The sequence below is a fragment of the Pholcus phalangioides genome, unplaced genomic scaffold (genome assembly GCF_987345545.1).
Source record: "Pholcus phalangioides strain wild (caught in Gottingen) unplaced genomic scaffold, Ppha-v1.0 ptg000002l_1, whole genome shotgun sequence".
In the NCBI taxonomy this organism is placed as follows: domain Eukaryota; kingdom Metazoa; phylum Arthropoda; class Arachnida; order Araneae; family Pholcidae; genus Pholcus; species Pholcus phalangioides.
The window spans coordinates 12,585,811-12,600,729 of NW_028301595.1; the positions used below are offsets into that span (position 1 = coordinate 12,585,811).

The 14,919-nt window shown below is 33.4% G+C and overlaps 1 protein-coding gene across 5 annotated transcripts in view; it reads right to left on the reverse strand.

Annotated features, from left to right (window-relative positions):
• The window catches only part of LOC149089429 (muscle calcium channel subunit alpha-1-like), a 295,248-nt gene that overhangs the window by 73,661 nt on the left and 206,668 nt on the right, over positions 1–14,919 (reverse strand). For 3 of the 5 annotated variants that reach the window (XM_089238466.1, XM_089238459.1, XM_089238451.1), the window contains exons 8-17: positions 14,031–14,134; positions 13,794–13,909; positions 12,370–12,417; positions 10,346–10,439; positions 8,926–9,057; positions 5,770–5,930; positions 4,645–4,870; positions 3,884–4,094; positions 2,638–2,758; positions 517–593 (exon numbers count right to left, since the gene is read on the reverse strand). In XM_089238466.1, the coding sequence (XP_089094592.1) occupies positions 517–593; positions 2,638–2,758; positions 3,884–4,094; positions 4,645–4,870; positions 5,770–5,930; positions 8,926–9,057; positions 10,346–10,439; positions 12,370–12,417; positions 13,794–13,909; positions 14,031–14,134 (1,290 nt within the window). The remainder of the gene's footprint in view (positions 1–516; positions 594–2,637; positions 2,759–3,883; positions 4,095–4,644; positions 4,871–5,769; positions 5,931–8,925; positions 9,058–10,345; positions 10,440–12,369; positions 12,418–13,793; positions 13,910–14,030; positions 14,135–14,919) is intronic. The other 2 variants (XM_089238484.1, XM_089238476.1) reach the window with 1 other exon arrangement.

Below are 14,919 nucleotides of genomic sequence, written 5' to 3' on the forward strand. Positions count from 1 at the left end.
AAGAATTAAAGAACTATGGAACTGGGTAATCATTACACAGTTCCATTCTATCCCTTCAGAATTTCTACATTTAAGAAAAAGGATTTTAGCTGATGGGGATGGGAAGATAACTCTATTCTATAGAACTAATTAAAAAAAATGCGCCATTTAATATTTTGAAACCTGTTATGTTGGAAAGAAAAACAGAGTTGTACTGTTTGACCAAAGAGACATATGGTCATCTCTCATACTTAAATTCAGATTTTTTTTTTTTTTTTGATATAGTTATCAATCAGTTTGTTATCAGAAACCTTGAGTTGAGATGTGATCACATTAAGTAATGTGCACTGTATTTTCATTCCATGCATAATAACAGATCTGGGCGGGTTGAAATCAAAAAGCAAAAAATCACTTGCAGCTTTTATATCTTGAACAACAGTGTTATCAACTATTTTAATTTACAATTGTCAAAATGAAAATTTTATAGCTCGAGAATCTTTTTTTTTATCAAGAAATAAAAGGAAGAAAATTGATTACCTTTTCTATAGCAGTCAAATTTTCAGCATCAGCTAAATTATCTACAGCGATGGCCAAAAATACATTCAAGAGAATATCTACAAAAAAGGGTTAAGGAGTTTCCATTTATCACATGTTATATATATCAAATATTTTGGTAACACTACTGGAATTAAACATGAAGATATACAGCAGAGCTCAAAATTCTTTTGACAAATGCACCAGTAGTGTCAATTCATTTGCATGCACTTCCATGAACTTGCCATGCATAAAGCAGAAGGATAACATTCATCACAACACATCTAATCAAAATGTTTTGTTTGGGATTAAAGAGCTTTTACTATTTTACTTTTGTTTTAGGCTGGATCGAAAGTGTTGTGACATATGCAGTTTAATCATATAAAGAAGTAATTAACACTTATTTCACGCAAATTTAGGGTAGAGTTATAAAGAAAACATATTAAACATTCTAGAACAAGGATGCTCAATCTTTAGGACAGTGTGTGCCACTTCATTGGTTTGAAAATGTGTCACAGGCTACTTAATTAGGTGATCGGAAACAGTACAGCAGGTTACTTAAGTGATATATAAATGTGCCACCTGAATGATCTGGAAATGTGCTGCAGGTCACTCAGGTGATATTGAACTGTGCTGTGGGTAGCTCAAGTGATATGAGAATGCACAGCAGATCACTTAAGTGCTCTGAAACTGTGCCGAATGTCACTCAAGTGATCTGTAAATATGCTGTAGGTTGCTTGAGTTATCTGTAAATGTGCAGCGGGTAAACTGAGTGATTTTTAAATGTGTCACAAGTCACCTAAATGATCTTTGAACATGCCCACTCAAGTAATTCGGAACTGCACCGCTGGTCACATAAGTAATCTGGAAATGTGATGCTTGGTTCAGTTTTACAAAATTAGTTTTGAGGTCATAGGCCATATCAGATGACTCTGAGGGCCACATTTAGCCATGCGTTCAGCATATATGCTCAAAAAAGTAAGTAATATTTGTTGTATTTTTTCAAGAGAGCACATAATTAAGGTTTTAAGGAAGAGATGAAGTCAAGATCAAGGGACAAGTGATTTTAGCATTTCAAGACAGTTAATAAGTGTGTGGAGCTATGTTCAATAATCTCAGAAACAAGAAAAAAGTATTTTTTTTTCAATATGACCTAAGGAAACAACAGCTAGGATAGATGCAACAATCAAAATCCAAGCAAATAGAAATACATGCTCAAAAATCCATTAGGCAAAAAACTGACAAATTTAATTTGAAACAGACTGGAAAGTGAGTGTGTCATTTGTAAACCATTACCTGAACATTATGGAGTTATTTGACTGTCAGTCAAGCCAAAAAATTCCATTAATAAAATAATCAAGAAGGTATTACAGGCTCTTACAATTAAGCACAAAAATGTAAATGTTATGGTTTATGGATGCTTCTTTTGCCTATGATGTTGGCCCTTTATACCTTCCGAAAAACACCAGGGATTGGTTTTGTTACACAAAATACATTGCATAACTTCATGTTGTCATCTGGTACACTTGACGCATTCCATTATTATCAATATTTAAGTATGACAATGACCCCAGATATAGCTCAAAAATTGTTGCACATATTTAAAAAGCAACAAATTGAGAGTTTTTTGTAGGTGATGAAGTCCAAATCCCGACTTGGATGTGGATTTAGTTTGAAAAATTAGAATAAAAATCATCTGAATTCTATGGTTTTTTCAATTGCGTACAAGAAAGAACAGGAAAAAGGATCCACTGCTGATCATAGGCCAAGATCAATGAGCCCATGTCAAAATATTGCAAGTAGTTTTACAATATAAATAGCATCCAACAAAGTTTTGGCTCATTCTACTTTGGTATGGCGCTCATTGCATGGATGATTTGATTATTTAGAAGTTGTTAGCTTTCTTGTTTGTTTGTGTCAAGACTTTTTGATCGAACATGAAAGTAAATTTTTTTTTCTCATAAAAAAATTAGGTACAAAATCATAATAATTTTTACCGAGATTCAGTGTTTATGTTTCGTAACATTTAAAACTTCAAATGCAAATTTTGCAGACACATTTATGTTTGTCAAAAGACTTTTGAGAACCACTTGCACATGTCATTTTTTGAAAATGAAAGGATACAGTTGCCGCATATGAAGAGTATGATGAAATAAATGCAGGAGAGGACACCTGGTGACCCGACTCCACCATAAGCAGTGATTCCATGATACATTACTTCATTCCAGTCTTCACCCGTCAATATCTGTTCATAGCGTAAGAATAATAATCTCTTCAAATGAGCATACAAATGGCTTGTTTTCACTTACTCTCCAAAAGTTAAGCACAAAAGAGTTAATTTATCATAAATAAAAACTTATGTTTTGATCTAATACAGAAAAAAAAACCACATGCTTTCCAAAAAAACTTGCGAGAATTGAAAATATTCATAGTACTTATTATAGAGCAGTAGTTATTACTACTATTTAGTTTACTGCCAAAGCCTGAAGTGTTGCTAATTCGGGAATTGGCCAAACTCTGAATTACAGAAATGATTCAGATTTTGGATGACCATTTCACGAATTGGCCAGAGATTCTTGGCCAAAGCTCAATGTGCTGATGTAAGATAGCCCGGTAGGAGCCAAAACCATTTTTTTTAAATTGCCAGTGTATGATACATGTCTATATATAGCAGCTGTATTAGATTAGCTACATGTGACGAGGGAGAGAAAATGTGAAATTTGAAAGATAAAACTGTAAAATAAATTATATAAACTTATAGTTTTTTCGGCAAAATTTTGAATGAAATGATTACCGCATCGTGACTGCAGTTTGATAGGATGCCATAACTAACGTGGACATACTTATGATAAAAAAAAATACACCAACCTGACGATGATCGCAAATAATGTCTTTTGTTATCAGACTTTGGCTAGAGATAACCAACCATTTCGCGAACTGGTCGGCCAATGTCAGAAATTTTGACATTGACAGGGTCAATATTTACAGGAATCCTGTAACTTTGTATATATTTTTCTAATTTGAGCTTATAATCTGAAGCTCTGTTCTGTATATATTTTTCAAATATTGTATTTTTTAACATTTTTCATTGTCTTTTTTTTTCTTCACCCAACATGTTTTTCAGAAGGCAGGAGTCGGGAACAAGGGTTGGCATTTTTAATGCAATTAGGCATAGCCACCCTTCAGAAACACATACACTTTTTGAACCATACATGGGGTTTACCCTGAAGATGACCCACTGCATAGGTTCTATTTCACTCTCATAAAATTTTAACTCTCAATTTTTTTTTCTTTTCTTAAAATAATTCTTTTGTGTGTGTGTGTGTGTGTGTATATATATATATATTGTACTGCATTGTACAAGTATTACCTGAAATACTGTAAGTAGAGACTGCCAGAATGAATCAAAGTTGCTTCTTGGTTTCCCATCTTTATCACTGAAGTTAAACTTTCCCCCAAATACCTGCATACCCAATAAGGCAAAGATGACAATGAACAGGAACAAAAGCAACAACAGACTTGCTATAGATCTCATAGAGTTGATTAAAGATGCAACCAGGTTCCTTAATGAAGCCCAATATCTTGTGAAAAAAAGAAAGACAGGATTATTTATAAAAAAATTATCTATTAATACATCAATAAAATAAATTACAAACTGAAAACAGTTAAGGCAGATGATTATACGTTTAGAATAAATAAAATGTGGGAACTCTTGGAATTTTAGGACCAGTAATGAAATACAGTCGACACTCATCATTATTAACTCATATGGAATTAGATAATTTTTTTTTTAGAATTTAGGAATAGAATTTTTTTTGTAAAATAAAAAATTTGTAAATGGGAAAGATTTTCAAATAAATTGTATACTGTTTCAGATTAAAGGACTATGCATAAAATAATTTGGTTGGTGAAGTGAAGGTTTGTAAAATGGAGCATCGACTGTAAAACATAAATTCAAGAATTTACAATCACCTCATATACTGCTTATATATCAAGCAAGGTTGTGACTTAATTACGTCTAATAAATTATGTCTTCTCCCCCCCCCCCCATGTTATAGGCACATATACATTTCTTACCTTAAATTTGATGATATATAATAAAAGTTATGTTCAATAATTAAATGAACTTACTTTGTAACTTTGAATATTCTGAGTAGACGAACACATCGCAACACTGATACTCCCAGAGGGGGCATGATATCTGTATAAGTAAGAACTATTTCCAATATGGAACTCACTACCACGAAACAGTCAAAACGATTAAAAAGTGACACAAAATAACCCTGAAGACCGAGGCTGAACAACTTCAGAAACATTTCGAGTGTAAAAAGGACAACGAAGAACATGTTGGCGATTTCTATAATAAAGTAAAGACAAATAAAAAGTCTGAGACATGGACAAGGTTCAAATACTTGACATTAACAAAAAAGTGAACTTTGGTATTGAATATGTGCACTAATTTTTTTATAAGAACATTATTTCTATAAAATATGTTTCTAACACCAAATTGTTTCAATTTCGTCACATATGAACATATTATTCTCCATACATAATATACTCAAATTCATGCCAAGGCAATACTAATATCACATCGCAGCATGGTTAGTATAACACACTTTTACTAACTTACTTGTCTTTTACTTTATCTTATACTATTTTTTATTTAAAATCTTTTTATTTCTAATTTGAAAATTATTTTTGCTTTTTTCTTCCACTGTTTCAAATACACGTGAATTTTCTTGAAACAATAATTTGAAAAAAAGAAGAAATTGACTGACCAGTAAATATTAATACAAGATTTCTGACAGAAAAATTATGACATGGATTCTTAATTGACTTCTATTAATTCCTTATAGCCTAATTTTCATACATCTGAAGTGCAATGAATTTGTATCCAACCATTAAAGAACTACTTTAAAATATACCAAATATAGAAATTTAAAAAAAAAGTTAAATATAACAAATTTTCTTATCAATCTTAAATATTCATGGCATTAATTGTTAGAAATACTTAGCATTTGCTCAGACACAAATTAAATTTGTGTTACACAAAAAAATTTATTTCATAACATAACATTTTTCATCTCTTATGAGCTTTTTACAGTTTATTATTGATTGTTCAAGCATATATACAAAACTTACAACATTACTTGAAAGTAATGTAGTAAGTTTTGTATTTTTACTCAAAATAATAAAAAATTAAGAAAATAATTTATGGCATAAATATAGAAACCCATATTATATATGAAAACATACCTTGAAAATAATCCAACCATTCTGGCTGGCTATTGTGCTCGGATGCAAGAGTAAGTGTGTTTAAAAAAACGAGGACTATCACAATCCAGTAAAATGCCTTGGATTTGACAACTTTCCGACAAGCTCTACGGAGACGACGATTGTCCTTGGCCAATTTTTTTCTGAAACGATCAAGAATTAATTAGTCTTGAATGTGGTACTTAGCTATCATATATATATTAACATATATTTTATAAGATGCATGTACTTTATATATCCGTGCATAAGCTGACCCCCTACTTCAGGACCACTAAAACCACAATAAATTGAAAACCTGCATATAAGCACCAACCCCCACCATACATTTTAGGAAGGGGGAGAATTAGTATATTTTCGTGCAATAAAAGTTACAATGAGAAATGATTCAAACTTTTTATTAGTTTGAAAGAAGCATCTTATGCAAATCTTTTTCCTCTTTCCATTTTTGCTGGCATATACTCAATGAGACGATAATGTTTTAAATCAGTTGTTTTCAAAGTGTGCATCACTGCTCCTAGGGATGTTGTCAACTATTGTCAGTGGACATCGTGCTGAGCTTTCCTTATTAATGTGAATATTCAATACCATGAAAAGCGGTTCTTCGTTTCATTTTGGTAGCTGCGGACACATCACATGCCCACTGGGGCAAGGGAGCAGCGGAAGACAAACGTTTGAGAACCACTTTTGAATGGATCAATGGTTATTGAGTGGGTGGCCACCACTTTTACCGATTAGGGGAAAGAAATGGCCAGTTGGGTTTCTACCCTGGAAGGTAAGTAAAATGGCATCTATAGCGGCAAAAATCACTCTACGCTCAGTAATGTCATCTATAGCTATGAAAATCACTTTACTCTCAATCATGGCATCATAATTAATTATCACTAATCAGGTGACGCCATCTAAAGTCTAATGACATCATGAATCATCAAATTAGCTGTGTGGAGGCTATCCAAACTATATATTTTGGTAAAAAGTGAAGGGGATATTTTCTCTATTTTCTCCTCAAAATCTGACCTGTGTATAAGCCAACACCCTCCCCCTCTCAATGAAAAACTTATTTTTCAACAAAAAACTCTTATACATGAGCATATACGCGTGTGCAGTATATTTACTATAGATTACTTCATTAAGAAAAGTTGGCTCTGTATTAAATTTGATATGCATAGCTGACACACTAAGATAGAATGGATTGATTGATGTGAGTGGAGATATAAATTTCCAAATATGAATGCTAAATTAAACATCCGTATAAGCTGTATTCTTGACGAACATTTTGCAACAAATATTTTGGGGCAAAAAATTCCAATATCTAACAATTAATCATACAGAATGACCTAAATATACCATGATATTGAAGAAAATAATTTCCACAGATATATAAAAATGACAAGGATTAGTAGTCACAGTTAATGCTTATTTTTGATTTAGTGACAATTACTTTCAATGAGTTTAAAATGAGGCTTACTCTAGCATTATTAATTAAAATTCAATTTTCTATTGCTGGGGTTCATTATGGGTTTCAAACAAGTTTACAAATAACTTTTTTTCAAATTAATTGAAGCTTTGTATTTATTTATCATTTTGGAACAACTGAAAAAAAGCTTTAGACTCTTCTCTTCATTATTGGATCCATATTTCATTCCTATAAAAGTAAACCAATACTACAGTCAAACCTCTCTTTCTCAAAAACTCTGTCAAAAAACTCTATACCTCGAAAAATGAAAAAAAAAAATCCTTGCATTTACTGTACTATATCAATACATTTATACCTCTCTGTCTTATAAAAAAGTAATTTTCAAAAAATCTCTATCTGGAAGGCCAAGCCCAATGATAGTAAAAAAAAAACTACAGAAATCCCTTTTCTTTCACACAAATCAGGCTTTTCTCCAGAGGTGAAAGAAACTAAGAAAGGATTATTTGTATTACAGCCCATTGTATTGATGGATCTTGTCAATCATAGACTGATACTAAGATTGGCAGGGAGGGAGAGGTGGTGGGTGAACATGGATAGCTCATGCAGCATGGCGAAAAGTCAGCCAACAAACAATTCAAAACTGCTTCAAGAAAGCTGCAGGTTTGGAACCAGTCATCTCATTGATGAAGGAGGTCAGATCTTCTGGTTCATTTGAATTTCAACGTTTCTCAGAAAAATGTTGAAGATCAAATTTCAAAGCATTAGGGCATTAATGCTTATTAAGGATAATAAACACTTGAAGCTAGAAATTCTATTTTACAATTTTGTGGAAATGAACAAAGTTCACTACAAACTTGCAGCACCTAGACTGATATCGAAATTGTTGCTGAATGTATGTCAGACTCAGGTATCGTAAATACGGTAGACGATGCTCCAGAGGAATTAGAAAAAATAACCGTGAAAAATGCTGAACACATGCTGCAAAAACACTGCACCATTTTCTGGAGCAAACTGAGAAGATAGAGCCCAAAATATTTGCAGCTTTTGCTAATATAGATGAAATAGTGAAGGTTCAAAGAGCAAAACATGCATCAATCTAAGCTTACGGGTTATTTTAAATAAGGTATGTAAATAAAATTTAACAAGAATAAAATTCAAAAGTATTTTAGTGTATTTGCATAGTCGAAAAAATGTCGAAAAACTTGATTGATAAAACTAAATAATACTATACTATCTTTTACTACAGTATAGTATTATTTAGTTTTTATCAATAAAATTTTTTGACATTTTTGGCATGTTTTTCCTTTCTTAACAAAAAACCCCTCTATTTCTCGAAAACTCTCTATCCAGACATTTTTTTTTCTGTCCTGCCAGTTTTGAGATAGAGAAGTTTGATTATATTTATATACCGTATTTCTTGAAATATGGGGATCAGGAATTATGTTCATAGAAACATAATTTTATAGCTTGCAACAATTACATCAATTTTAGTTCGTTCTCTAGATGGATTCAACTAACACGGAAATCAAAATGTTGTTAACTCGCTGACTTATATGTAATATAAACTTGAATGGGTTTGTGAATGGAGTCATTTCAACAGTGTCATTACACAACATCAAAGATGGTTTGGTTCATAAAGGAAAATCTCTGGGAAAGCATCAAGGAAACTGATATTTCATGTTTTGGCTGAGCTGATAGAAAGAGCCGCATCAGAAAATACATACTTGCTAGAATACTCTTTCAGCAAGTACTCGGAATCACCTGAAAGGCACGTCTGACCTTTCAGGTCGTCCGGCCTGATTGGGGCTGCAAATGACCTTCCCTCCGAATCTGCTCCTCTGCGATCTTTTACTGAACTTTAAAAAAGAAAAATTGTCATGGACTCATAATCTACTATATTCATGAAGAAAATATTCTAAAATGCATGCCATAAACCCGCCTCTCGAACAATTAGTAACAATAGTCAAATTTCTCAAATCACATGCATTCGACACAGAGGGTCTGAGTCAATGTGGATAGTTAGAAAAAAAAGCTCTGCAAGATTGGTAGCACCAGAACAAAATTATGAAGAAGGAAACCAAATGGGGGCATGAAGAGTTTGCTTATAAAAGATAAGAGATAACAGTAAACACTGATGCAAAACAATAATCTATGAGTTCATTGGAAGTAGGTATTGTTGTACATTGCTGGGAACAGCATTAAGAAATATCTTTTTTAAAAAGGGGGCAGTAGGTGAAATATTTTTGAAAACCCCTTTACCTTAGAAATGGTATGTGAATGAAGTACAAAAAAGCCTTGCTCATAGTTACTGCAAAAACACAAACAAATAATGAGTGATGATTACAAACTTTTGGACTTAAAAAATTTGCAACATCCCCAGATTTGATGAGAGTGAAACTTAAAATTTAAAGCTAAAAAGTGTCTGGCACTTTCACTGATAGAATGGTTAAGTTTGAAAAACTTTTTGTTCATGCTTTTCTTCAACTGTGTCATTATTCCAAGAAATACGGTATTTTGGTTTATTAGGAAAGACCAAAACATATTACAATCAATAATTACAACACATCCTGCATTATAAAATTTTCAACACAAAGTAATACAGTATTTACATTTGACAACATGCTTATGTGCAATTGATGCACAGAAACATCAAGGTCTTTCTTAGTTCTTGTCATTTTATTTCAGTTCATTGGATCTTTATTCATATTCATATCTTCTATCATGCTTCAAAGAAGTGGCAATAGAATACAGCAATAAAGAGTGTGTTTTTCAGTCTTTTGTGATGTAATTTATGAAATGTAATACAGCGGTGCCTCATAAAATTTTACACCTCACATTTGACTGTCTCACAATCCAACATTCAAAAACCTTTAAACTATGGATGAAATAATTGTCTGACAGACTTAAATGAAAATATTTTTCCCCAGTGATTTGACATAAATTTGGTGAAAAAATTGTGTTGAATTGTGAGGCACTGTATGCAACAAAATTACAGGTAACCATTTTTCCCCCAATTCACGTTTATCCCACATTTAATTCTAGTATGCTTTCCCCAATTAACCCTCAAAATATCTGAGTGTAAAAAAAAAAAGAGGAAGCAATAGAAAAACAAACCAATTCATCATGTCATTCAATATCATTCACCTTTTAGATGCCCACCAAGATAATGGGCCAGTTGTATCACTATTAGTTTGTTCTTCGAGCACATCAGCTCCATCTGTTTCTCCAAGAAGTTTACCTAAATATATTTTTTTAAAAGAGAAGGATTAAAAAAAACTCATGAAGAACAAACTGAAATGGATATTGCGGGGCCCATAAACCTATACAGTAGAATCTCAATTATGTGAGGTAGAGAAAGATACCATGGTTAACCTTTTACAGACTGAATTAAGATTTGAATTGATTTCCTTAATTTTTTCCTGTTATTCCACATTCTGATTTTTTAGGTTACAGATATCAACCATAAAATTCATGAAAAAATGTTTTCCTGTATGTTTTTTGGACATGAACATGATCATAAAAAGAACATTGAAGTTTTAAAAAAAAGTATCCTCCCTTAAAAAGGTTCAGGTCTATTCATGCACATGACAGCCACCACCCGGCTCTGCTATGAGAAATCCATCAAGTCTCAGTTCAAAAAAAAAAAAAAAATACATATATATATATATTCTTTTTCCTCTACTATCAGCCTTACACATTTTCACAAACAACAGTTCAGACAGACTGTGTGTGAATAGACCTTTAGTGCATCAAAATACTATATAAGATGCAAATTTGAATGTGTTATGTATAAGAAATAGATGTGCATAAAGACCTCTGCACCAATCGAAACAAGCACGATTAAACTTTTTTTTTCCACTATATATTTGGTCATTGATGAAGCAATTTAGTTCTTATATAGAATGCAAAAATATACCCAATGAGCTGCAAAATATACCCAATGAGCTGAAAAATATACATACACTATATATATATCAGAAATCCTTTACCCACCCTTCTGATGGGTAGTAAAAGCTGTAGGCAACTTAAACTTTAATTACAGACTTTTTGTATATTGAAGATTTTGGAATTAAGAAAAAAAAAAAAAAAAGAGCCATTCTGGAACACTCTGAAGATAGCTTGCAACTTGGTGCAAATTGAGATAATTGTACAGAGATCAATCACAGTGTTATAATGGGTGTGTCATGATCGGAATTTTCCCCTTTATCATCTTCATTCTAAAAATTTAACTTCATGCATATATACATCAGAAGATGGCATTGTTTGGGTATTCTTTCCTGTACTTAGGAACCTAAAATACATTTATTTTTATATAATAGACATGTAAAATTTGCTACACATCTCCATATCAATTTCTTTGAAGCTAGACATCACACCACTCAACATGTGGGGGTAGAATCAATGAAAAACATTGTTAGTTGTCACTCGATTTTTTTCAATCAATCATATTGCTTTTCACAGAAAAAGAAAAATTTTAACTCTCTCGATCTCCCAGTGAACACTCTCTTGCTGCTCCAGGAACATGGTTATGTTTAGGGTGTAGGTCAGAGTGCTATGGCACTTTGGGTTTTTCTCTCCACAGAAATGAGCGTTTACTATTCCTTAAAAAATGCACAAAGGAAATAAAAATGAGATAGGGCCTAGTGAATTGGTTTTAGCACACTGGGACATTTATTTGTAGTCATTATGTGGGATGTTTAACAGAGGCAGAGAAAGGAAGGCTCACCCGACACTTACTGGAGTTGATTCCAAAACATGGGGATATAAAAAGGCATTGGTCTTGATGGTGAATGATCAAAGTTTTATTATTTCAATTTTGTTCAGTATTAGTATAGGGTGAGATTTTGAAGTCATGTCTGAGCCCGAGATTTATGTTTGTTTAATGATTCTTTTCAATGTCTGGTAAATTTGTATGATGCAGTGTCAGGAAAGGCTTAAATAAATTAATGGTTAAAATGCAGCACAACTGAAGTAACTGTTTTTTTGGAGCAATATGTTCTTTATTATTATATCTTATATGTCGCAAACCAGCCACGCAACAGGTGTAACCGTCTTAAATCAAAACTAAATGCTTTTTTTTTACGATCAATACGACATATAATAAATAAAACAATTTTAGGGAAATATTAAAAATGCAATAAGAAGAAATTAAAAATCAATAAATTTACTATTTTTTGAGCCGCTCTTTGCTTCTTTGTCATCAGGTTCCAAGTCCTCTGGTACATGTAAAAGAGGAAAAATAAATAAATAACTATATGTGTATGTGTGTCATAAAATATTATAGAAGAGGAAACTTACAAAATGTAAGTTTCTCTTTTTCATGGGTAATAATGTGAAGCTATGTCCAAATAAAGAACACTGTTTCATTGCTACTTCATTATTTTACTTTTGCGACATGATCCCAAAAAGCACTCAAGCATTTGCAATATCATTCACAGTGGAACCTCTCGATAATGAACACCATGGGAGAGGGCAACATTTTTTATCTACTAACAGCGAGTGCCTGTTAATATATCTGTACCTAAGACCTATACTATTCTATATCCATTTTTGTCAATTTTGAGATATTACTGTATTCTTGTAGTTCTCGTTCTGTGGTTTAGGGCCACAATATTGTATTTTAGCTAGAATGACTTTTAAAAATTTAAAAATCATTCTAGCTAAAATACAATATTATGGTCTTAAACTACAGAATGATATCTACAAGAATACAGTAATATCTTAAAATTGGCAAAAATTGGAATGTGATAGTATGGTTCTGAGGTATACAGATATAGTAAAATACTGAGTCGAGAGTTACAGAGTCAGAGAGAATATGTAGAGGTCCAGTTCCAGTCTTCAAAAGTGTGCCCGAGTGGCACGGTGGTAAGATGCTCGTCTACCATTGTGAAGGTTGTTGTCAGGGTCCCGGGTTCGAACCCAAGGGAGGATATAGATAAGATATTTTCCCAACTCGAGGCGACCACCGATAGACAGCACCTTCACTTCCAACCCATCTCACTAAAGGCAGTAAATTGCAATATAGCGATATGGCCAGAGTTGGTGTTTGGTGAAGTAGTAGTAGTCTTCAAAAGTGTTCACTAACTGGAGGTGACCACTAATGGGAGTGTGTATTGCCGCGGTTCCACTATACAACAATATTCTGTGAAAGAAGGAAAAACATCCTTGAGGAGTTCAATGGGACAAGTGACCTACGAAACCAGCTAACCAATAGAGATGTCTTGCGGAAGTGTGTGAACTAATCCAGACACATGGTGAGAGAATCAATTTAATTATGAGCCATATTTTTTTTGAAACAGAATCTGTTTAGAGCAGTTTCCCAAACTGTTTGTTGCATCGTCCTCCTCCCTTTCTTCAAAAAAAAAAAAAAATTTTCCTATTGGTCCCAACTCAAGCTAGCATAGGATCCTATGTTATATTCATAGCTTCTACCCCCAGATTATTTTGTTGCTCCCGGGGGGGGGGGGGAAGCGATATTGCCCACTTTGGGAAACACTGGTTTAGAGTTTGTATATATGAATACCACCAAATGAAAAGTTAATAATTTTAAACAGGTTGTCACATTAAAAAAAAAAGCTTATCAATTACTAACCTCCTTGAGTGATCCATTCCAGGTAACCCCGAAGATCTTCCTCGATCTGTTGCTTTTCCCGCAATTTATGGAAGTCTCCTCGAGCTTTAGCCTTCTCCCTTTCTTTCGAGAATTCTCTAAGAAATTAAATAGTCTGATGAGAGCGGGAACCACAATCACTATAATTCCATTAAACAAAATTCAACTCTGAAAATTTGACTCAGACAAGGCTAAAGATTATAAGTATAGTGAACTCACCCACTTAAAACACCCAAAACCAAGTTCAGCACGAAGAATGAACCGATGATTATTAGACTGATAAAATATATCCATGGCCACTGATTGCCTACGGAATCATTGATCTGCAAAGATAAGGGGGAATTATGTGCACTGAATATGATGCGAAAGAAAAAAAAAACTATGAGGCACATATTTTTTGAACAATAAAAATAAATACTACTAATACTTAACCCAACATGCACATTGTATACATTCCTCTACGGAATTTCTAATGAATTGGCACAGGCCAGAATACATGTTCTGAGTGTATGCTTGTCCTCTAATGTATTGATCATTGATCATTTTTGTTGCACTACAGTCATTTTCTGCACATGAGGGCTAATTAGACTGGGACCTACAATTTATTGCCGATTCCAAACAGCAGGCATGCTTTTTTTTATACTCATTGACAGGTTGCTGCACTAACCCCAAGATGGGGGGGGGGGGGACTCCCTGCGGTAGCAATTTTTTCCTGTGGTCGTGTCACCGTTTTTTATTGTACCCTTGTGTTTTAGGAAATTTTTCTGACAAGGACGAACCGGGCATCAAACTTACGACACCTCTAAACATCCTTTGGTACTTTAGGTGAGCATTTTATCGACCTGGACTACCGAAACCCCAATGTATTTATCTCATAACAATCAGATCTGGTTGAAATTTTCGATAGTAAGCATGTAATCTTGCCCGGTAGGGCCTCAGGAAAATCACATGAGGCAGGGCTCATGATGCTCTTAAGACGGCCCTGCCTACTAATTTATATGCTTATTCAAGAAGATTTAAACCGGATCTCATTTCCAAGAGGCTCCGCTACACTTCAAATTGCCCCCTGGCTGTGCCCGGGTGGACCCTGACATGGGCTCCACTTCCT